The following is a 23578-nucleotide window of genomic DNA, read 5'->3' as shown; positions in this document are numbered from 1 at the left end:
TGCGCGCACGCGCGGTCATCGCAGCGCGTCCCCTTTAAGACGATTCTTTTTGCCTCCGTCGACCCCTTCGCTTCCGCTCCGCCGTTCCCACAATGCAGTGCGGCTGAGCGCCTCCGAGCCCGCGGGGACGCTGCGGGGGGACCCCGGCTGAGGCGGCGGCGGCGACGTGGGCTGCGGCGGGCCCGCGGCGTCGGGCGGTGCGGATGTCGGGCTGGGCGGACGAGCGCGGCGGCGAGGGAGACGGGCGCATCTACGTGGGGAACCTTCCGACCGACGTGCGCGAGAAGGACCTGGAGGACCTGTTCTACAAGTACGGCCGCATCCGCGAGATCGAGCTCAAGAACCGGCACGGCCTCGTGCCCTTCGCCTTCGTGCGCTTCGAGGACCCCCGGTGAGGCCCCGCTCCGCCCGCCCGAGACCCCGGGCCCCCGGGCCCCCGCCTTCCCTCCTCCCCTGTGGGGCCTCCCCTCCCCCCTCAGCGCAGACCCCTCACGGCGCCCCCGGGTGGAGGATGAGGCCTCTCACCGCCCGCTCTGGCCGTCCTTTGCTCCGTCGTCACTTCCTCTAGGACTATTTTTTTACTTTATTTAAAAAACAAAAGCTGGGCCTGTGGAGGGCCCCGGCCCGCCCAGACTGGCCTCGGGGATGGTACACGCGACCGTTCTCTCCCTCATGGCTGGAGGGGCAGCCTTCAGGGGAAGCGGCCCAGGGCACCTTGGGCCCGGAACCAGCCGGGAGAGGACTCGGACTCGGTGAAGAGCAGAAGTGGCCAGGCCCCCTCCCTGCCCACCCCTCCCCCCAGCCAGAACTCGCCGTTAGCGGGGAACAGACTGCGGGGATGTGGTTGCCTTTGGAGGGTGAAAGGGGGTCTCTGTGATGGCCCAGATCTCCATCTGCGCGCGCCCCTCCTCACAAGGTCCCGGCCTTGTCCTTCTAAAAGCACCAGGGCTTTGGAAGAACTTCCAAAATGGTCGGGGGGTGGGGGGGTGTCTGTCTGATTTCACTCCACTCCTCTGAGGGAGACACCGCTAGACGCTTAGGGCCCCAAGCATTTGATCCCTAAACTGGCTCGAAGGGGTCTTTTTGATTTTTGCAAACTTTGTAGGCCTGACGGCCAGAAAAGGTCTGGGAACTTTCAAAACTGCGGTTGGTGGTTCCCAGAAGCCGCCGCATTGGACTGGTCACTCCACCCGGGGTCCGTGAGAGCCCAGTGTTTCCCAGCATTGACCCAGGGAATGCTTCACCTAGTGTGCGCCGGGCGGGCTCTGCTGCAAGGACTGTCTTTCGGGTGTCTTGCCTACCTGGTGTAGTGGCATAGGGCCAGGAGGGCCTCTGTGGAGGAGGTAGGAAGCACTCTGAGGCTTTGATGATCCCCACAGAGCTGCCATTTGCCTCAAAAACGGAACTGGGCATTTTCACACTGAAACTGGAGGTTGCACCTCTGTGACTGTTCCGGTGTGTTTTTTGAAGTCACTGTGTGTCAAGTACCACTTTAGCGTTTTCAACAACCTATAAAAGAGGTAGTGTTAGCCACATCTTACGAATGAAGAAACTGGGGATTTAGAGTTGCTGATAAAAGAGAATGCTAGTAAGGGATAAGGTAGGATTTGAACCCCCCCCTGTGCTGCCCTTTAGAACACAAACTTCCTGTGTGATGTGCTGCATTGTCATCTCTTCCCTCCTTTCATAATAGAAAAGCTATCTTTTGATATCATTAGAGCACTGCACACGTAGTACCTTCTTTAATCCTTATGACAACTCTGTGAGGGAGGCATGTTGTTCACATTTAAGAGACGTGAAAACTTGATAAAAGCACTTACCCAAAGACGGCTACTAGTAAGTAGGGTAATGATTGGAACTGGTCAGTCTGCTTTGAAATCCGCTCTTCAACCCTAGCAGTTCTGCCTCTCCTTCACTTCATTATAAATATAGCCAGGTTTGCACTGGTTGTGGTCCTTGCTTTTAACCCGGGGACTAGAATTGTGGTAAGCAGTTCTGTGCTGTGACAACTGAATGATGCCTTCATTAGTACATCTTCGGCTCTGCTTGTCCATCCAAGCACGGAGGCCATTCTTTCTCCAATCCAGTGCTGGAGAACCAGCTTGGTTCTACTAGAGCCCTAGGGAAGACTGGAAGTGACTTCATTGAATATTTACCTCTCTGGCAGAACTGTACCCAGAGAGCGGTCTCCACAACTTAGTTTTCCAAACCATGCTGAAAAAGTACACATGAGAGAGTTCCACATTCCTCACAAAATACTACTTTCAGTCTGATTTTTTAAGTTTATGAATTTATTTTTGAGAGAGGGAGAGAGTCCGAGTGGGATAGAGGGGCAGAGAGAGAATCTCAAGCAGGCTCCACGCTCATGACAGAGCTGGATATAGGGCTCAATCCCACAACTGTGAGATCATGACCTGAGCCGAAATCAAGAATCAGACACTTAACTGAGCCACCCAGGCTCCTCCCCAGAGCCTGATTTCTTTTTAAATGATTTTTCTTTCTTTTTTTTTTACATTTATTTATTTTTGAGAGACAGAGTAAGACAAAGTGAGAGCGGGGGAGGGGCAGAGAGAGGGGGAGACACAGGATCTGAAGCAGGCTCCAAGGCTCTGAGCTGTCAGCACAGAGCCCGACGCGGGGCTCGAACCCACAGACCTTGAGATCATGACCTGAGCCGAAGTCGGATGCTCAACCGACTGAGCCACCCAGGCGCCCCTAAATGATTTTTCTTTCTATAGATTTGATGGTACCAATCCTTGTTAATTATTAAAGGACTAGTGTGTGGAGGGCATTTTAAGAAACTGCTAACAGGGTTAGAGAAATATACTGATGAAATCACTTATCTGCCAATTCTTTTTTCTGAATGAATCCTCTTATAAGTAATCTCTTTACTGTTTCATTATCATTTCATATCTAGAAAACCCTGTGTGGGACAGCTGTAAAGTTTAAATCTAATACCATGAAGTATCTTCAAAGCAGTAGTGCATCAAGATTGTTTTTCTCAATTCTAGGTTTCCCTTTTATACTTGTTACTCATGCCCCTCACTGGGAAGTCAGTCAGCCTCCTGAGCAGCACTAACTCCACAAACTTTTCTTTGCAGAGATGCTGAGGATGCAATTTATGGAAGGAATGGTTATGATTATGGCCAGTGTCGGCTTCGTGTGGAGTTCCCCAGGACTTATGGCAGTCGGGGTGGGTGGCCCCGCGGTGGGAGGAATGGGCCTCCTACAAGAAGATCTGATTTCCGAGTTCTTGTTTCAGGTATGTTCTTTTCAAACCGAATAAGGTGATGCATGTAAAATACTTAGCACACAGTCTGGCCTCCAAGAAATGTTAGCTGTTACTTTGCATGGAACACAGGCTTTCTTTTCAGTAGACTGTGCACAGTCTGAAGCCCCGCAGTCTTGCCAGTGAGGCAGGCAGGTATCTTGCAAATGAAACTGCATTGGTAGTACAGCCTTGGTAGAACATAAATTTGCCTTTTTTTTTTTTTAATGTTCATTTTTATTTTTAAGAGAGAGACAGAGCATGAAGGGGAGGGGCGGAGAGAGAGGGAGACACAGAACTCAAAGCAAGCTCCAGGCTCTGTGCTCTCAGTACAAAGCCTGATGCGGGGCTTGAAGTCATGAACTGTGAGATCGTGGCCTGAGCTGAAGTCACACACTCAACTGACTGAAGCACCCAGGCGTCCCCATAAATTTGCTTTTTATAAAGGAGTTTCCTACTGTTGAGAGGGAAGATGATGGCAAAACCCCGGAGCTAGAATTCTATAGATGTTTTCTTTTGGAATGTACTAGGTTTCAGATTTGCTAGACATTCCAGGAGCCAGAATTGAATAACTGTTCGGCCTTGGATCGTGAAAAACACCAGATTTTGGTGGTGGCTTTGGAATTATACAAAAGAGAAAACAAAACAACTTTAAGTTTTAGGGATTGTTTTGCAGAATATAGAATGATATAGAATGAAATGTCTAAATGAAATGTTCACAAGTGATGAAACGGCAAGCTCAGAGGTGTACGCATCTTTTCAAAATATTAATACAGTGGTGAAGACCTGGGGCCCTCTGCACATTACAGGGGCATTTTAAGACCATGGTGGAGTGAAATGTATTGAAGAACTTGGCACTTTCTTAGATAGGAATTTCACACTGTCACAACAGACTCCTGTGGTGCTTAACAGTGATCCTCTCAGTATCTGCCTATCTTGTGTCCCTTTGTAATTTTTTTAACCCCAGAACTCTATTCCCTCCTTCAGGATGTCATACATATCTTTTTTTCTCTCCATGCTGCTCTGAAATCCTGCTTAGAAAACTATTAGGAAATGGCTGCAGTCCTGAGCTGTGAGCGGTAAACACAGCCTTTGAGAGCAGGAGCACATTTCCCTTTCATGACATCAGGTAGGGTTGTATAATTCCCGACTAGTTTTAGCGTCTGAGTCTTACCTTTTCCCCCACTGTATTGAAGAATGTTGGTGATCTTTTAAAAGGTACTTTGTTTAATTTGTCAGTCATTCACTACTACAAGAAAAACTTTAGATTTTTTGGTGTGTTGTTACCTTCGGCTACACCTTGGTTATTACTTCACTGGATACTTTCAAAATTCCTATGTTCTGAGAACCCAGTAAGCAAGAAACAGTTGGTACTGATAAATTTCATAATGGAAAAAAATTAGAACTCAAAAGTCTTGGGAGTTTGATATTAAATATGAAGGATAAAGAAAGGCAGGCTGTGAATCTCAGAGATATCAAACCTATAATAGGGTAGACTTATTGCTCCATTGGAAAGGCTTGGTCTCTGGAAAATTAGCCTAGGACCAGCTTCTTACAGTGGTTTACTACACATACTTTAGTGCTCTTTTCTGGATTTATGTCCCTACGGTTTATGATTTGGGGATCCTCAGGATTTAAAAGTAGTGAGTGATTGATGGAAAAGGGACCCTAGGTATTGCTGGCTCTTAACAGGTCAGTTAACATGGCTGAAGGATATGGCCTCTTATGTTGTCCATGCCTAGGACTTCCTCCATCAGGCAGCTGGCAGGATCTGAAGGATCACATGAGAGAAGCTGGGGACGTCTGTTATGCAGATGTGCAGAAGGATGGAATGGGGATGGTGGAATATCTCCGAAAAGAAGACATGGAATATGCCCTCCGTAAACTGGATGACACCAAATTCCGCTCTCATGAGGTGGGTTCCCACCTTCTGTTGAGCTTGCACCCAGGCCACTCCACCTGAAGCTGATCTAGAGAAGTAGCAACAGGCCATGCATTTGCCATTTGAGGACCTCACAGTACCATTAAAGATCTGTCTTAAGTGGAAAAGCCAAGGAATTCATCATGCCTGAGTCCTGCAGGGTCATAACAGAGAAATCTGCAGTCATAGTATTTTTAACCCGGAGAGAATACTGGTGCAGTCTGTCATAATGTGGTGAGCTATTCTGTGATACCATTCCCTTCACAGCTGGTTTAATCTGCAGTGTACCTCTGTGAACCTGATCATTATGGTTGTCCCTCCTCTGGGTCTAGTCTGGGTTCTGCAAGCCAGCCTCAGCATCTCAGCTTTTCTAGGTACTGCTGTTGGGCCAAGTTGTACACTTAATGTTTCCTTTCCCAAAGTAGTGCAGGATCCTCTTTGAAACCTTAGCCATCTTGGCATTTTCTTATAATGACCTTACCCTCAAGACTTAGTTCTTTATGTCTTTCAAGAAGGCAGCTGCTACTTTGGATCTTTCTATCTGATTCACATGTTGACTGTCCTTTTGATACCATTGAGACCAGAGAGCAGAACAACTGGACATTCTTTTTTTACTGTTTATATTGTCCTGACTTATGGGTTTAGATGTCTGGAGATAGGAATTTCTGGGTCCATTTCCTTTTCCTTCCTTCTTTCTTTCCTTTCTTCCTTCCTTCCTTTTTTTAGAGAGAGCGAGTGAGTACGAGTGAGGGAGAGGGGCAGAGGGAGAGAATCTTAAGCAGGCTCCAAACTGAGCATGGACTTGGGGCTTGAGCCCACAACCCTGGCATCATGACCTAAGCTGAAATCAAGAGTTGGCCGCTCAACTGACTGAGTCACCCAGGAGCCCCAAGGATCTATTTCTTTTTCTAAGGATTCATATAATTCCCTAATTTTATGGCTTGGAAAGTACACAGCTTAACATTGCTTTTACTCAGACTGAATTTGGAGCAGAAACAAAACATCTGGTCCTTAGTTACACTGCAAAGCAGGGTCTCAGTAAGGATAAATCCAATTACTGACTTTACCTAGGGAATTCCACATCTGACTTCTTTCATCTTAGCATCTTTAGATCCTTTGAGAGTGTTGGCTGAGGGCAAAGGGCCTGAACACAGGCCAGCCTAGACATGACTCCTCTGCCACTCACTCATTTATTTCTTAGCAGAGTTATTCTCTGAACTTTGGTCCCTCGATATGCAAAACAGGAACAATAATAGCACTGTCTCATAAGACTTGCCAGGAAGCTAACTTACGAGTCTCTAACCCAGGTCCTGACACCTGAGAGGTGTTGAATACTGGTTAGCTTCTTCCATAGGAACCCATCCTCAAACGCATATATGAGGTGGCAGGGGATTGAACTGAATGACCTCTGAGATCCTTTCCAGTTCTTAAGATTCAGGAGTCAGTGGTAGTAATTCAGATATGTTAATCTTAGTAGCTAGTATTTCAGCTCATTTACAACATGTGAAGTTGTCATTTATTGTATGTGTCACCCTGGAATAGATTATAACATTGTTTTCCTCATTGTTGAAATGTGCTGGTAAACCTACCTAGGGCATAGCATTGTTGTGAGGGTTTAATGAGATGACATCATGCCAGACAAACAGTAAGTGCTCGGTACTTAACTATTATTGTTAGGCAGCCATGTTAAGTTTTAGTGTGCTGTATTTCTCTGAGTCTTATTTTTTCCTTCACTCTTTTTGTTTGAATTTCAGGGTGAAACTTCCTACATCCGAGTTTATCCAGAGAGAAGCACCAGCTATGGCTACTCACGGTCTCGTTCTGGGTCAAGGGGCCGTGACTCTCCATACCAAAGCAGGGGTTCCCCACACTACTTCTCTCCTTTCAGGCCCTACTGAGACAGGTGATGGGAAATTTTTCTTTATTTTTTAGGTGAACTGAGCTCTTTGTGCTCAGAATCTACATTCCAGATTGATGATTTAGTGTCTTAGGAAATTTTTTTAATTTTTTTTTTAAGGAAATAAAATACATAATTTCTACCAGGGCCATATTGGCAGTGAAACATTATAAACTGCAGAAATTGTGGTTTTGGTTCAGAAATAAGTTGTATATTTTTCACCCCTGATTATGGGAAAAAAATCAGTGCTGTGTCTTTGTGGGTTGCTCTACTATGGAGATCAGCAGTTACTGTGACTGAGTCGGCCCATTCTGTTTAGAAATATATTTTAAACGTTTAGTAATTGACATGTGTGGTTGTCCTTGATTAAGTTAATAGATTTCACCAAATAGGCACACTGATTAAAAAAAAAAAAAGTCATTGAGTTGTAGTGGCAGCTGCACCCAGTTGGTAAGGAGCAGGAGTGGATAACTTTATTTGGGGACAAAGATAGTTGCTATGATGGTGGTTTTGAAAATTTCAATCCCAAGAGTTGGTTCAGGCTTATAATTGAAGGCCAAGTTTATAAATGAAGGTGCTTTATTATTTAAAAAAAATTTTTTTTAAGTTTATTTATTTTGAGAGAGAGGCACACAGCGTGAGTGGAAGAGGGAGAGAGAATCCCAAGCAGGCTCTGTGCTGCCAGTGCAGAGCCCGATGCGGGGCTTGAACCACAAAGCTGTGAGATCACGACCTGAGCCGAAACCAAGAATCGGATGCTTAGCCAACTGAGCCACTTAGGTGCCCCTAAATGAAGCCACTTTAAAGAAAAAAGGAGCATTTAAGATAGGGCAAAGGAATGAGAAGAATAAAACAGACCTTTTAAAGTTGGAAGCAGCATAAAGATCACTGGAAAATTCTTAAAACCAACTCTGGCGGTTTGGAGGGGGGAAAAAATCTCTTTAATTTTTGCTTCTATCACTTTTACCCCTCAATCTGTTTTACTTAACTTTGGTATCTGAGCCTTCTTAAAACACAAAATCAAAAAACTCCAGTATCTTGGATTCTACTCGATTCAGTAATCGTGGTGGGGACAGGGAGGCTATTTTGTTCCAGACCTGGGTCTTTTTGTTAAAAAGCCACTTTATTGAACTATGATTGATATGTAAAAGGCTGTACTTATTTAATGTATACGAATCAATGAGTTTGGGGTTAAGTGTATACCGATCACCCTGTCAAAGCTATAACCATATCCATCACCTCCCCAAGTCTCCTCCCTACTTCTTTAAGATTTATTTGTGGTAAGAACATTTAATATAGTATCTACCCTCTTAGCAAATTTTTAGTGTTCGATATAGTACTGTTAGCTATTCCAGGGCTATTTTTATTGTAAGTTCTTTTCAGAAAAACTATAGCTATGGCTAGTATCCATTTTGAGTGTAATGACTTTGTGGGATGGTGGATGATTGTAGGTTAGGAGCTCCCAAGCTGTAGAGTCTACTTTGAACACTCTTCAGACATTAGGAGAAAGTTAGCCTTCTGCTCTGAATAAAGGGAGTACCCAGGAACAAATCTGAGTTTGTTTGGTAAAGATACAAAGTTTCTTAGATGACAGAAACAGCAACTGAAAAGTACAACACAGGTTGTCATATAGCGATCAGATACACTGTCTAATAGTTACGTAAATAGAAAAACCGATTTACGTACAGCTTGGTAGACCACCGTTTTGGGAGGAGATAAAGGAGAATAACCTATACTGAACACTGTGTGAATAAATAGTTGATTCATTTCCTCAGAAAGTGACAGTACCTTTTACTTCCAGTAGAAGCAGGAACTCATTGCCTTGTTTTGGCTAGGTAACTCCCAATGTTGTCTTCAGAGAGTTAGTTACTAAAAATCACTTAAACATCAGTTTTTTTCAGGTAACCGAAGAAAGTGGAAATATTTGTGTTCGTGGTAACAAAATACTATCTTTGGGCCTCCACGAATAGCTAGTCAGTTGTGTGAAAAGGGCTGTTGTTCATCCTGCTTTGGCAAAGAGATATTACCTGTTTGAAAACAATAACAAAAAAGGATGTTATAGCTGAGCCTGTTTCCCAACTGACTCAACTGAGCTAACTTATCACTTGGTTTGTCACGAAAAGTAAGCAATGCAAATAAGTGTAGCTACTACCCTGTTATTTCTGAGTGTCTGAAAGAATAACAGTTACAAGTGAATCCTAATAAATGCACACTTTTCAATAAGGAGCAGAGACAGGTTAGCCAGTTAATATGCACACAGGAGTGGAAGGAAGGACATTAATAATTGTAAATTCACTTTCCCAAAAAGCAAAGTCTGACACAAAGTTCTATTTGAGAAATAACATATGTGATCAATGGCTATGTCTGTTAAAATAGTGACAACTATCAGGCTCTGAGATAAATTATAAAATCTTTTTTCTCTTCACAGTTAATCTGAGGTAGTTTAGTGAACCAGGGGCCTGATTAAGAGTTGAGCCCACACCTTTTTTTTTTTTTTTTTTTTAATTTTTATTATTTTTAAGTAGGCTCCGCGCTGGATGAGAGGTTTGAATTCAAGACCCTGAGATCAAGAGTCACATGTGCTCAGGGTGCCTGAGTGGCTCAGTCAGTTGAGTGTCCAACTCTTAATTTTGGCTCAGGTCATGATCTCATGGTCATGAGATCAGGCCCTATGTTGGGCTCCACACTGGGCGTGGAGCCTGCTTAAGATACTCTCCCTCTCAAAAAAAAAAAAAAAAAAAAAAAAAAACAAAACCACATGCTCTACTAACTGAGCCAGCCAGGCACTCCAAGCCCAAGCCCACAAGTTTTTAAGCTTTCTTTCCCATACTGGCTTCAAGCAGCGCTTTCCTTTAACTGACTGGTCTCGACTGACTAGTCTTGATCAAAGAGGTAATCCTTGCACTGGGGGACTGATGTTTGTCTCTGAGACTACTTAGAATGGTTCTCCTCTGAGGTGATCTCCTGACTGAAGCTGGCATTTGGAAAACCATCTACCTGAGTGCTCAAGCTCACATTCCCACATGTCCAGATGGGTGCGGCAGTTCTGCATTCTGAAGACCCACCCATCTGTAGAGGAGCTAAAAAGTTCAACCCACCCAGGATTCTGGATTTTATTATTGGCCCAGAGTTATTTTTAAGTTTTCATTTATAATAGTCACAGCAAATTTTAAAGATGCAAATCTCAACACCAGGGTTGCAAACTGATGGCTCCCAGGATGCATCTGGCTTGCAGGTATGTTTTATGTGTTTTTTTTTTTGTTTGTTTGTTTGTTTGTTTTTTAAATCTTTGAATTAGCTCCCGTACTTAAAATTTGGGAAATAACCCCCGGTGCCCCAACGAAAATGCCAGATGTCTGGGTTCTCTGTGAATATGGGCTCACATTACTGCCTGGCACTGAATGAGGAGCAGTGAATGCCCTTTTAGGCAGAGCTTGAGCTCCAGATGTGCCACTGTATACACCTCTCCCCGCCACAGGGCTGTTTTGTTCATTCCTATTACAGACTGGTCCCTAGAAGGAAACATGACCCCTGGACTCTACTGCCACCTTAATGCCACCACCTGTATTTGATTTATGCTTTTTTTTTTTCACTATTAATAAATACGGGTTTTTTTCATTAGTTCCAGTTTTATTGAGAAATAATTGACATAACACTGTGTAAGTTTAAGGTGTACAACACAATGATTTAATATATGTATATACTGCAGAATGATTACCACAAGATTAGTTAATATCTCACATAGTTCTGATTTTTTTCTTGTGGTGAGAACTTTTAAGATCTACTCTCTAGCAACTTTCAAATACAGAGTACAGTACTGTAAACTATAGTCATTCTGTTCTACAGTGAAGTTTGTACCTTTTGACCACCTTCACCTAGTTCCTACTTTATACTTCTCAAAATACTTTCATGTAGCAAAATTTGGGCCTCACAGCTACCACTATGTTCTTAGTTCACTGAGGGACAGTTAAACCACTTGGGGCAAAACGTACCTGGGGGAGCCACAAAATACTCCTCCACAACTCGATGGGCATTTTGTAGTAGTTCTTCAACACAGTTGCCTTCTACCACATTGTCAGATCTCAAGTACAGACATCTACAAAACCAGAAGCTCAAGGTTACCTTCTCAGAGAATAGGCTTCTAGAGCATGGGTGGAGAGGGTCAAGAATGGAAAAAATGGAGCAGCATATTCTTGAGTTGTGGTTACTGTTCAAAGATAGAGGACTTGTCAACAGTAGACCAAATAACAATCTGCAGTTGATAGATTCTCTCAACTACTCAGTGAGGTAAGTGATAATTATTCCTCAGGACTGATATGTTCAACCATGGGTAAGTTGCTTTTGGTGAAGACAGGTAAGGCAATTACAATAAAATGTGTTAAATCTAACAGGTAAGCAAGGCTTGCCAAGGGAATAGAAAGGGGCACCTAATCTAGCCTGGGTGAGGAACAGACATTCAGAATAGGTGATGTCACTGCTAAAGGATGGGCAAGAAACCACTGGATTGTTGGGATGGGAAATGGGCTTCCAGGCAGGTGAAGAAACTTGCTCAAGAGTGGTTATTAGTGGTTTAAGGATATTAGCTCCTAAGTGACAGGATGGAGTCTGAGCACAGTTCTGTACCCCTTGTACCCATAAGATGAGTTGTTTTTTCACTGTAGCCACCTTTATGAATATGAAAGTATCTGCCCTTACATAGCTCAAGAATCTCCCACTGTTCTCTGGGCCTCATGGCTTCATTAAAGTATCCAAATGGCAAGCTAGTGAAACCAAACTGGGGCTTCACTGCCGTTTGAAGGTTTACAAGTGCATGGCAAAATATAGTCTGAGTCTGCTTCTAGATACTTGAGCTGAAAAATAAGCAGTCTCTCTGCTCAATCACTGATAGGGGAGCAGGCAAACTCGTTCCACTTAGAGCCAGACATAGACTGAGGGCTAAGCCTAACAGGACAAAAGGGCAAGGACATTACATGAACATCCAGGCAAAGGCTGCAGAGGGCCGAGTTGTCATGATAAGGTTCTTCTAGGAAAGGCCTAGTTCTGTTTCTTTTGTGGCACTTACCCTAGGGCTAGACACAATAAACATGGTATGGACGGGACAGAGCTGGAGTCTGTTCCAGGATCTGGCACTATCTTAACTGTGTGGCCTTGAATAAGAATGATCTTTCCAGACCTTCACTCTCTTGCCAGAAAAATGAAGGTTGCACTTGATTTTTTTTTTTCAAACCATACAGGGGCTTAAGAAAACTTGGAGAACAAAATAAAAATTATCTGTAAAGGTAACCACTGGACCCTCTGGAGTTTATATTTCTGTTGGGTGGTAGAACAAAATGACTCAGGGCTCCTGAGTCAGCTGAATTCAAATCTTAGTGCCACACATGGCACATGGGCAAGTTACTTAACCCTCTCCATGTACCTGTTTCCTTATTTGTGGAATACTTCATAGAATTGCTGGGAAGATTAAATATTAAAGAAGATCTGATAATGCTGGGCCTGCATTTTCACCACGGTAAGAGGTGGGTGCCGAATAGCACCTGCTCCTTTCAGAAAGAGTTAGTGCACACAGGCACACCTCAGTCCCCACTACTCAGTACACCTATGCACTTAACCTGCTGTAATCATGCATTGCCTGCCTAGTCCCTACAGACTGAAGACTGAATTGTCCCGGGGCACTTGAAGAGTCTGATGAAGTAAGCCTCTGGTACCACCAACAGGTGGTGAAAAGCTACTGCTTCCCCACAGTAGATGTAATAGCAGTGGATTTATTCACTCATTTGGTAATCCAGTTTCCTATGTAAGTGATGTTTCCAGAAAAAATTCACTCCTTTAAATACACATTTTTACCTAAATACTGATTATGATGGAGTTGTTTCCAGAAGAAATCCACACCTTCCTATTTCCATAATCCTAGACTACTGAAACCAGGGTCTCTGTGAGGGTGGCACCTCAGTAGTTCACTTGGCAAGTCACCTAACTTTTCTTGATCTCAGAATCACACACAAAATCCAAATGGGACCCAATGAAATTTTTAGGTGCCTCTAAATTACTGATTGACTAAATGTCTACCTGACCTCATTTCTCAGGGTTTGACAAGAGGATTAAGCCCAAATGCTATAGGGCACCCAATGTGATAATAAATCAACTATGTCTCTGGGCTAGTATGAATTATGTACTCCTTGGAAGCACTGAAAAAAGGCCACTTGAATCTTTATGCGTTCTGGTTCAGATGAAAAATCCTGGTTGAGAAAGGCTTCTGTGAACTAGAAATCCTTGCCCTCTAAAGTTTATAGACATGGCACATTAACCAGTAACGAAGATGCTAATAAAAAGCAGTTTAATGGAAAGCACTATGGCAGCACTAAGGAAGAAGTACCTCTATCGGCCCTTGGACTGACCAGATAAGAGTTCTGCTGCTGGTGTTGGGCTGCCACAAGTCATTTTTCTGGGCATCACTCTATTTCCATCTATAATAAGCCTTTTCCTTCCTGCCTAATCAATTTCTAATTTGATGCAGACTGGAATGAGAGTTAATCAATTTGGCTAAGAATTTTCCGTTCGAATAAGACTCTGAGGGACAGCCTAAGTACTGAAGTATTTGGCTGCAGTCAGAGCTGTCATCATCTGAGTCCCTCTTGAGATAAGAGAGAATTAAGGTTCTAGAGGCTGACTTTAGATGGCATATCTATTTTTTTTTTAATTTTTTTTTAACGTTTATTTATTTTTGAGACAGAGACCGAGCATGAATGGGGGAGGGTCAGAGAGAGGGAGACACAGAATCTGAAACAGGCTCCAGGCTCTGAGCTGTCAGCACCAGAGTCCGACGTGGGGCTCGAACTCACAGACTGAAAGATCATGACCTGAGCTGAAGTCGGCTGCTTAACTGACTGAGCCACCCAGGCGCCCCTAGACGGCATATCTAGAACAGTATTTGAGAGCTGAGGCTCTGAGTTCCAAGTCCTGGATTCTCTTACTAAACCTGTGAAACTCTGGGGCATATTACATAAGCTTTCTGAGCCTTGGTTTCTTCATCTATAAAGCATATACTAGTATTTACCTTCCAGGTTTGTATGTGACAACTGAGATAACACATAAAAAATCTTGGCACCTGGCATGTAAGCGTGCTAATGCTTTTTAGCTCAATCCGAATGATCGGGTAAGGTATTAATGTGCCAAGAGATTCCTAATAGCCTCAGTGCTTTTACACCTACTGTGGCCTAAAATGGTTTAATACTTGCCTTAACTGGGTTCCATTTCAAACATCAGTGAGGCAGTATGTTCAAAAACATGAAAGTCTTACAAGTGCTACATCTCTAAAATGGAATCACAAACCCAAACTGGTTTCCAAGGTTATGGCAAGACTGCAGACCACTGAATACCAGGTCACTATTCCACCTACCAGATCCAAATCCCCTTTTCACAATTCTTCCCTGAGTAATAGTTGCACTTCTCTATAGCTCCCCTTTAGATGATTGGGGAAATTCTGACTCCTCTTTGTTCTTCTATTTGCTCCTTTCCTAAAGATACTAATAAAGAACATTCAACAAATATTTACTGAGTGCTTGGTGCTAGACACTGAGAGTATGATGAGCAATAATAGATAAGCTCCCTGGAACATGGATAAGCAATAGGAGAGGGGCAGAGAATGAAATATTACAAATACGGGTGTCTGACTGGACCAGTTGGTAGAGCACGTGACTCTTGATCTCAGTGTCATGAGTTCAAATCCTATGTTGGGTGTAGAGATTAAAGTAAGTAAATATTACTCAAACGGATGTATAAACACATGTAAAATTATAGCTGTACTGAATACCATGAGAGGTGCTGAAAGGGAACCTGACTTGATAGAGAAAAATGAAAAAGCTCCCTGAGGAAGAGGCAGTTGAAATCTGAAGAAGAAAGGAAATGAAGTTAAGCAAAAGAAAGTCATAGGAGGGATGAGGTAAGGATAAAGGCAAGGGCCCAGAATTCCAAGAAGGAAAAAGAATGGAGAGCTCAAGGAACTGAAGGTGACAGCCCTGTCTGGAGGTAGGCAGGGGCTAGGTTAAATGATGCATTGTAGGCTCTGGTGAAGCTTTGTCTTTATCCTAAAGAACACTGGAGAGCCTGAAATCTTGGGTAAGAGAATGACATCAGATTTCTATTTTGAAGTGTTATGTAATTTTGGGCAAATTGTTTGACTTCTGTAGACCTGATCATCAGATGACAAAATAAGAGAAAGGATGTGAAAGAAACAAAGGTGGGAGGAGAAAACAGGAGCCTAGCAAGCACTTTACACAGAGGTTATGGTTACAAAAAGGTCTGTCTCTCTCTATTGGCACTAATGGCAGCTAATCATTTTTTGCTCTCACCTATACTAGGAATGTATTTTTTTTAATCACATCAAGAAAAGGGTAAGACAGGGACACCTGGGTGGCTCAGTCAGTTAAGGGTCCGACTCGTGGTTTTGGCTCAGGTCATGATCTCATGGCTCATGAGTTCAAGCCTTTTGTTGGGCTCTGTGTTGACAGTGCGGAGCCTCCTTGGGATTCTCTCTCTCTCCCTTAAAATAAATAAACTTAAAAAAGGGGGGTGGGGAGGGCAGAACTGTAGACTTCCCTGCTTTTTATGAGCTACATACCCACCCTTCCCAAGAAACTGTAGTCCCAAACAGCAAAACAAGTCTGCTTTTCAAAAAAGAGCAGTTTCTTTTAAATGTATTTTTAAATCTTTAAAATATATTGAGATTTGGTAACAACTGGTAGAAGTGGAGAGAGGCTGCACCCTTTTATATCATAAAAACTACTTTGTCAAAGACCTGCCCCTGTATTGCATTACACTATACTACCTCACTATTTGTGTTATTATCCCATTTCTTTATGCATTTGTAAACGTCCTGGCCCTCAGTATAAAATGAAAAGTTAAAACTTCCCTCTGCATTTCCACCTTCTTTAAAACTAATCATTGTTAAGTTTCTTGCATGCTCTTTGAGGGAACAAAACATGACTTAATGCATATACCAGAACATACCAAATAGATTACACATTAAAGTATTGATAATCCCAAACACAATGTTCTGAATTTTGCCTTTTTTATTAAATCTATCTTGGGACCTTTCCATGTCAGTATATATAGCTGTTTCACTGTCAAATATTCCATTGTATGATGATGTATTTAGCCATGAAGTACACTTAGAGACTGTCTTTTTGTTTCTTGAACTTAAAAAAAACTTATACTTTTTAAAAAATGTTTATTTTTGAGAGGGGGGGAGGGGCAGAGAGAAAGGGAGACAGAGGATCTGAAGTGGGCTCTGTGCTGACAGCAGAGAACCCAGTGTGGGGCTTGAACTCATGAACTACAAGATCATGACCTGAGATGAAGTCGGATGCCCAAACAACTGAGCTACCCAAGAACTCCTCACATTTTTTAAAAATTCATTTATCTATTTTAAGTAAACTCTACCCCCAGCATAGGGCTGGAACTGACGACCCCAGAGATCAAGAGTCATATACTCTACCGATTGAGCCAGCCAGGGGCCTCTTCTTGGCTTTTGTTGTTGTTGTTGTTTTGTATTATAAACAGATCTGGACACCCTGAACACTGGATGCACTTTTACAGATATGTCCATAGGGATCACTAGGCCAGAAAATATGTACAGGACATATTTTGAGACAGGGATCCAATAAGTAAGCAAGTCAAATATGAGCTCACATTCTATTAACAAGGGACAGATCAACAAAAATAAGAAAGAGAAGAAAATCCAACAAGGAAGTCAGTGATTGGAAAGGGAGAGGACATTTGGAGAAGGAGAGGACTTACAGAGGAGAGATGCCAAGGAGACAGGCTATCCAAGAAAAAGATAACAGCAAACGCAAAGATCCTACACAAGGAACGAATTTGTAATGTTGGAGGAATAGTAAGAAAGGTAATATAGCTGGAGTAGAGCAGTATGTCCAAGTAGGGCCTTGAAGGTGGTTATCAATTCGAACACTGTTCTTGTTACACTGGGAGGCCTGGAGGATTTTAAACGAGCGATAGGATCCATAACGAACAAGGGAAGGAATGAAACCACTTACCCCGCGGGGTGACCGTGGGAAAGTTCTTGCACCTCGCTTAAGGCCTTTTTCCCTTCCGTGAAAGGACACACTAATCGCCACCTCAAATGGCTGCGAAGGCGCAACAGACAAGGAAGGCTTCGGGGTACGCGGCCTCGAGTGTTTACCTGTCCTCCAATACTGATTCCATGGGCTCCACCCCGTCCGTGTCCACGGCGCGGAGCCGGTCGGCAAAGGCGATGGCTTTCTCCAGTCGTGCCACGGCCTCTTGGCTGCCGAAGTCCACAAGCGCTAGACGCTCCAGGTGCTCGATCACCTCAGCCGTGACACGGCCACTACCCTGGGCGGATGAGGCGGAGAATGGGGGTCATGGGTGGGACCTGCTCCGTGTCCCGACCTGCTTCACCACCCGCCTAGACACCCCCGGCCTTTACCTGAGGATCCGTCTTGGAGGTGAAGCCCCGGTGCCGGCCCATCCAGGACCGATGGCCCAGCAACACCGCCCGCGCCCACATTTCTCTCCTCGGCCGCCGTAATGCGTCCACACGTAAAGTCGAGCGACGCGCTTAAGAGTGACGACATCAGAGCGCGCCGCCACTGCTGCCGCCGCCGCCATGAACAGCGTAGGGGAGGCCTGCACTGACATGAAGCGCGAGTACGACCAGTGCTTTAATCGCTGGTTTGCCGAGAAGTTCCTCAAGGGGGACGGCTCCGGGGACCCGTGCACCGACCTCTTCAAGCGCTACCAGCAGTGTGTTCAGGTGAGCGCTCAGTTGGCCAGGGCCCTCTCGTCCTCCCTGCCGTGTCCCGGGCCACACGCGTAGTATCTTGCGGGAGTTGGAATTGGGAGGGTGAAGAAAAGCCGCAGTGAGGGCAGTGGCAGGAGCTGTCTTCCCATCATCACTACCAGGCTGCCTGGTATCTCTCTGAATGACAAAGTTAAATATTTTTGCAGTGCTTTACATCTTACGGAGCACAGTAGCACCCTTTGGTTCATTTGGTCCTCATCCTAAACTTGCAAAGTGGGCATAGTTCTTATTTTGTACATGGAACACTTACGCCGCCAAACAGGAAGCGATCAGTGCAAGTTCACCAGAATCGTTTCCCTGATTTTTGCGGTAGTGCACTATTCCACTATTACTTTGGAGGGGGAAGCGCGGTGTTAAGTATCTCTGGCCTGTTAGACGTCAGTCTCTGGACTGATTTTGTTGTTCTAATTCCTTCATTGGCCTGTTTGATTTCTGAACTGCCAGCCAGCTAGGAAATGTTCATTCCAGTTCAATGAATTAGATTGTAAGCACAGCACTGAGCACAGCACTCCCAGTTAATTTAAAACGTCCACAGGGTAATTCCAAGTTGCTATCTTTGTCCTGTTTACAGATGGGAAAGTGAGGCTTCCTTAAGGTCACATAGCCAATAAGTCCTGGAACGCAGATTTGAGTTTGTGGCCATCACAGTAGAGGGGAGATAACTGTTTAAATTCCACGTTTGAATTTTGACGATTCCTCACACCACCTTTCCAATCTGTCTCTGGTCTTACATTTAATTTCTTCGTAATGGTACTCAGGTTTTAAAAAGTACAGGTCTTGAATCATGGTTTTTTTTTGTTTTTGTCCAATCTGATTTATTAGTTTTGTGCCATCGTATTTACAAAGTTTGGTCCTCAAGCTTCATATAGATCTGTTTCATGTGTTTTTCCTTCCATCAGAAAGCAATAAAGGAGAAGGAGATCCCCATTGAAGGACTGGAATTCATGGGCCATGGCAAAGAAAAGCCTGAAAGCTCTTCTTGACCTTGACAGTCTCCTTGAAAATGGACTCCTCGAATCAGGAAATAGAGGACACTGGATTTCGTCAGTTAAGGCTGTTAAAATAGCCATCGATTTGATGAGTTTAGGAGGGAGTTTTCTTTCCTCCTTAATTTCCTCTCAATTGTATAAGAGGATGAACCATCACTCTTTGCTTTGAGAGGATTTCTTACTCTGGCATCTTGCAGGAACTCCATGTGCTAAAACTGAATGATTTCTTAGGATTATGATCTGGGATAAGCTTTAAGTATCCTTTGTATGTGAACACTGATAGGCTTGTCAGGATGATCAGGGTTGCCTAACCTCTTAAGTTTTGCTCTGAAGGACATGAGGTACATTGTACTGGGATTATTCATGGAAGCGATTGGTTAGGATCTCTTCTCTCAGGGAGCTAATGCTCTGGAAAAGGGATCCCAGCACAAGTTTTAATCAATGCTTGGGAGCATGGCTTTATTTCTATAGAACTGTTAAGATTGCTGGTGGACTGGGTTAGCCAACAGGAAAACAGCTTTAACAGAGTTCCCTGCCTTAAGAAGAGGTGTCAGATTTCAGATTAAGATGTGAAAGCTTGAAGAATATTGCAGTAAAAACCATTTCAGAGCTCACAGTGTAGTTTAGGAATTAAGATTCATGGAGTAACTATGGAGGAACAACCTAAATTGCAAAGATCTGCTGTTGCCAGTTTTCAACCCAAGTCAATTAAGCCAACCCGTATTATCTTAAAACTGCCAAAATGCTGCATCTGGTTAAAAGGTTAAAGAGTTTGCTTTATTTGCCTCATGTATCCACCCTGCCCTGGAATGTCTGTAATCATGAAGATGGAATAAATTGTAACATCTAGTTTCATTATTTGCCCCTGGAGAACTCAGTGCACTTTATGGAACAGCTATTACACTGTAACCCCACATATCCCATATAGACACTAAGGGAGAGTTTTGTTTTATAACTTAAAGGTGAAAAGTGAAGATTTATCTAAGTGAAATAGTGTGCTATAACAATTAGAAATCTCACTGATTTCTGAAGTTTATTCCCACAGTAAGCTACACAAATAATATGCTTCTATAACTGCACAAAAAAAATGCCAGGATCAGGTGAGCACTTACACACTTTGGAATGTCAGGTAATCACCAAAACTGCATATATTGAGTAATTTGGTTCACACATATATACCCAATATAGTATGAAACAGTTTACAGAAGGCAAAAATTCTATTATCCTCTCCAATTTACCAATGACTACTTCATATTTAACATGGCCAGTCCTTAATGTCATTTCAAGACATTCTACATTTATATTTTTGACTGGTTACAGTCCATTATACAAGGATTAGAAGAGATCATTGAAACCCAGTTGAGGGATGCCAGGCAGCAAGCCAAAGTTAAGTACATCTGTTCTGACCTCAGACTGGCCACAAGTACAACAGTTCCATAGTGACTTGGAAGCACAAGCACAGGCTGCAGTTAGATCACAAAATGGTAAAGACAGCAGGGATCCTTTTCTTCCTTACTGTAAATGGCTTTCGTGCCTTGTGTTTCCATTTGCCTCACCTCTGCAGTACTAGTTTACTATGTGTACTATGCAATACCAAAACCTGGTAGCCTCTTGCTCTTTACTACCTGATTGAGCCTCAAGAATAAAACCAGCTCCAAGCCAACCATGTTCTTCCACTGTAATTGCTACTGAGGGAATATTTTTTTCTGATTGTTCTTCATTCTTTTTTGACTTCATCCTCCCCATAAAGTGACTCCAACTATCTCAGCTACTTCAAAGATTTTAAATTTTGAGGAAGAATGAATGGCTCTTTAAGGGTGACTTTGTTACTATTACTATTGTTTCTCCTTAATTCTTAGTGCCATAGGAAGGTTTTAATTCCAGAAACAAATAAAGCCAATGGCATATGCAGAAATGTGTCATACTGCCTTCATGTCTCCAAAAGTTTGACCATTTCAGCCTTCAGGGTGCTGAGAGATGACCCCAAGATGAGAACTTGACACCTTTGGAGAAAATTATCTATTAGGAGTATTCTTCAACAAATGCTGGTGGAATGGGACAAGAGAAGGCTAGGACACAGGAAGCACTTTCTCTAGAGAATCAAAGATACTGCTCTCAGATATTAATTGCAGGTATTCTACTGGCCACTCAGTATCTTTGCCACCCAAAATCTGTCAGGACCCAATCTCAATTCTTAAATCAGCTCCATTCATGGTCCCTTTGCTCTACCCACCCCAGGCATAAGAAACCAAGGACACGTCTGATATAAACACTTTCTACAGGCCTATAAATGGTGGCCATAAACCTTCACGGCAGAAACAAATAACATTAATGCTGATTTCCGAGGGAAAAACACCACCAAAGAATGCAACTCCAGCTCATGGACCAATCTAAGTTATTTATTTAAGCCATCTCCTGCCATAGCAAAGGGATGGAAGATCAGTATACTGGTCATCATTTGATACAAGTAAGGAAGGTGAGCTTAAGGTCCCATATACTTTTCTGGTCCGTGTGCAGAGTCATGGTCCAAACCAGTGCCGTGGTCCCCAATGGGTTATGGTCCAGGTTCTCTTTATTCATCTTCATAGCCGGTCGGAAGTGGATTCACGTGAGAGTTATGGAATAGAGTATGATTACCATCTCCCCAGGGAAAGGGCTGTGGAGTGAAGATGTCAATTAGGCAATTCCAGAGAAGAGTTGAGACTGCCATGAACTGCTTAAGATACAGGGTATGTGACAGACAATACCTGGCAACTAGTCTATCAGTGCTGTCTTTACGAATCACATCACCTGTATCAGAATGGAAGAGGAGTATGGGGGAGGAGATGCTTATTTAAATGCAGGCTTCTGGGCTTTATTCCAGATATAAAACAAATCCCTGGACTGGAAACTGCAACCTACCTTCCTCAATTATTTTGCATGCTCCCTTTGAAAAGCATGGTTTCCAACCCTGGATGATTTTGCCCCTCCAGGGACATTGGGCAATATCTGGAGACATCTGGGGTAGGGCATCTAGTGGGTAGAGGTCAAGGATGCTGTTAAACATCCTAAGTCTCATAGGATAGCCCCTTGCCCCAACAAGAACTAACCAGCCCCAAATGTCAACAGTACTGAGGTTGAGAAATCCTGCTATATGGCTTCTACTGTACACGGGTGGGAGTAGGGCTCAGACTCAAAAATTCTGAATGTAAGACTCTAGCTTAAGTTTCTATAAAGCCAGCCCTACCTGGGCTAAGTGATGTAACAGTTATTAAAGTGCCAGAAGGGTCCTTTGTTAAGAATATTTACAACAAACAATGGAAAACAAATGATGACATCTACATCAATAGCAAAGGACAAAACAGTTGAGAAGATAACTAGCAGAAATAAGAATAAGAGAAGCTGTTAGTCTCTTCATTATGCAGCTAGTACCCTGCCAAATGCCCAGGTCCTACAAAGGTGAATCACCTCCTGACTTTGCCTCCGTAAGGGAGATTCCCAAACCTCCAAGTCTTATACAACCCACAGTTTCGGAACAGTATAGAAAACAGAGGTGGGATGAATCAGAAAAAAAAAAAAAAGAACACTTAAGGGCACTTTTGTATGACCTTGAAGAAAAACAGATGTGGCCCCCCCGAGTCTCAGTTACCCTTACATAAAACCAGAGAAAATACAAATTTATTTGTGAGCATTAAATGAGAAATTGTTGTACACGCCAGGCACACAGGATTTTAGAGAATGAAGAACCTGCACTAGGCATTTATAATAAAAGGAGAACGGACACTCGAAGAGCCTACAAGAGCGTACCTTGGACCTGATGCGGAGATGGGGGTAGGCGACGAACTCGGGTCTCTCGTGCTCTCCGTGATGCGACTTCAGGAAGACGTTCAGCATGCTCACTCCCACGCCAGGAAGAGCTACGAAGTAGGTGAGGGCCTTCCACATGCGAGCTGCAGAAGGGGGTACGACGGCTCAGGCCTGGTGTGGCGCCCGCCCCCGTTCTCACCCCCCTCCCCCAAGGCCCCAGGCCAAGGTCACAGTCCGGCCCCGCCTCGCTCGAGTGGGGCTGAGGCCCCCCACGCCGACCGCAACTCCAGTACCTGAGCCCTCCTCGCCGTGGGCGCCACTCGACATGGACCGCCCCAGCTGTGCCCCGGACCGACCTAGCAGCCGCGAAAACCGGGACGCAGCCGCCACCGCCATTTTCGACCTGCACAGCCTCAGAGCCGGAAGCGGAAGTAGAAAATGGGCCGGAGGGCGGGACCACAACCTCAAAAGCAAACACCTATTGGGCGGAGCCTTCTCGCCTTAACTGGAGGAGCCTGCGTACTATCAAAATCCTCAGGGCCACCGATCTTGAGAGAGCATGCGCTCTGACCCTTCCGTGTGCACGCCCCTCTCCCGACAGTCCCCACCCTGGTGAGGCTAAGCGAGGCGAAGTGGGAGAGGTTTATGAAGCGCGCTCTGGCATCCGGGAGCGCTGTCTTCGTTGGAGTCCGTAGACAGCAACTGGAAGTTCTGAGCTCAGAACATCCCATCTCAAATGCCGTCCCCATTCCTCCCCGTCCTGTGACGTCATTTTTAATCGCACTTGACATAATAGTCGTCATCATTATTACTTTATCTGTCTTCCCTACTAGAATATGAACTCTGTGATGCCAGAGTTTGCCACAGCAGCATTCCC

At 44.0% G+C, this 23578-nt stretch overlaps 4 protein-coding genes across 4 annotated transcripts; 2 read left to right on the top strand and 2 right to left on the bottom strand.

Moving 5' to 3' along the window:
* Positions 1 to 83: 83 nt before the first annotated feature.
* Positions 84 to 7433, top strand: SRSF9 (serine and arginine rich splicing factor 9). The gene is made up of 4 exons (XM_019467264.2): positions 84 to 391; positions 3102 to 3262; positions 5011 to 5183; positions 6944 to 7433. Exons 1-4 carry the CDS (start codon positions 204 to 206, stop codon positions 7085 to 7087), a joined length of 666 nt encoding a protein of 221 aa, XP_019322809.1. The 5' UTR covers positions 84 to 203; the 3' UTR covers positions 7088 to 7433.
* Positions 7434 to 7676: 243 nt separating this feature from the next.
* Positions 7677 to 17652, bottom strand: GATC (glutamyl-tRNA amidotransferase subunit C). Its single transcript, XM_019467265.2, has 4 exons — positions 17552 to 17652; positions 17285 to 17457; positions 11079 to 11182; positions 7677 to 9113 (listed from the first exon to the last, which is right to left on the bottom strand). Exons 1-4 carry the CDS (start codon positions 17630 to 17632, stop codon positions 9061 to 9063), a joined length of 411 nt encoding a protein of 136 aa, XP_019322810.1. The 5' UTR covers positions 17633 to 17652; the 3' UTR covers positions 7677 to 9060.
* Positions 17653 to 17731: 79 nt separating this feature from the next.
* Positions 17732 to 19770, top strand: TRIAP1 (TP53 regulated inhibitor of apoptosis 1). Its single transcript, XM_019467270.2, has 2 exons — positions 17732 to 17878; positions 18826 to 19770. The coding sequence occupies exons 1-2, from the start codon at positions 17732 to 17734 to the stop codon at positions 18907 to 18909; spliced, it is 231 nt and encodes a 76-aa protein (XP_019322815.1). The 3' UTR covers positions 18910 to 19770.
* A 1523-nt stretch (positions 19771 to 21293) lies between these two features.
* On the bottom strand, positions 21294 to 23134 carry LOC109277532 (cytochrome c oxidase subunit 6A1, mitochondrial). Its single transcript, XM_019467267.2, has 3 exons — positions 22995 to 23134; positions 22702 to 22844; positions 21294 to 21571 (listed from the first exon to the last, which is right to left on the bottom strand). The coding sequence occupies exons 1-3, from the start codon at positions 23095 to 23097 to the stop codon at positions 21488 to 21490; spliced, it is 330 nt and encodes a 109-aa protein (XP_019322812.1). The 5' UTR covers positions 23098 to 23134; the 3' UTR covers positions 21294 to 21487.
* Between the last annotated feature and the right edge of the window lie 444 nt (positions 23135 to 23578).

Source organism: Panthera pardus, unplaced genomic scaffold (assembly GCF_024362965.1).
Source record: "Panthera pardus isolate Hobbes unplaced genomic scaffold, ASM2436296v1 HiC_scaffold_15, whole genome shotgun sequence".
Classification (NCBI taxonomy): Eukaryota; Metazoa; Chordata; class Mammalia; order Carnivora; family Felidae; genus Panthera; species Panthera pardus.
This window is presented reverse-complemented; position numbering and strand designations above follow the sequence as displayed.

Excerpts from the sequence above, each read along its gene's own strand:
- GATC (XM_019467265.2), bottom strand. The coding sequence starts at position 17,632 with ATGTGGGCGCGGGCGGTGTTGCTGGGCCATCGGTCCTGGATGGGCCGG. Across the intron at positions 17,458-17,551 it reads CCTCCAAGACGGATCCTCAG|GGTAGTGGCCGTGTCACGGC; the intron begins GTAAAGGCCGGG and ends TCATCCGCCCAG. Across the intron at positions 9,114-11,078 it reads GTATTTTGTGGCTCCCCCAG|GTAATATCTCTTTGCCAAAG; the intron begins GTACGTTTTGCC and ends GTTTTCAAACAG.
- TRIAP1 (XM_019467270.2), top strand. The coding sequence starts at position 17,732 with ATGAACAGCGTAGGGGAGGCCTGCACTGACATGAAGCGCGAGTACGAC. Across the intron at positions 17,879-18,825 it reads GCTACCAGCAGTGTGTTCAG|AAAGCAATAAAGGAGAAGGA; the intron begins GTGAGCGCTCAG and ends TCCTTCCATCAG.
- LOC109277532 (XM_019467267.2), bottom strand. The coding sequence starts at position 23,097 with ATGGCGGTGGCGGCTGCGTCCCGGTTTTCGCGGCTGCTAGGTCGGTCC. Across the intron at positions 22,845-22,994 it reads CCACGGCGAGGAGGGCTCAG|CTCGCATGTGGAAGGCCCTC; the intron begins GTACTGGAGTTG and ends CCCCTTCTGCAG. Across the intron at positions 21,572-22,701 it reads ATCTCCGCATCAGGTCCAAG|CCCTTTCCCTGGGGAGATGG; the intron begins GTACGCTCTTGT and ends TTCACTCCACAG.
- SRSF9 (XM_019467264.2), top strand. The coding sequence starts at position 204 with ATGTCGGGCTGGGCGGACGAGCGCGGCGGCGAGGGAGACGGGCGCATC. Across the intron at positions 392-3,101 it reads GTGCGCTTCGAGGACCCCCG|AGATGCTGAGGATGCAATTT; the intron begins GTGAGGCCCCGC and ends TTTTCTTTGCAG. Across the intron at positions 5,184-6,943 it reads CCAAATTCCGCTCTCATGAG|GGTGAAACTTCCTACATCCG; the intron begins GTGGGTTCCCAC and ends TTTGAATTTCAG.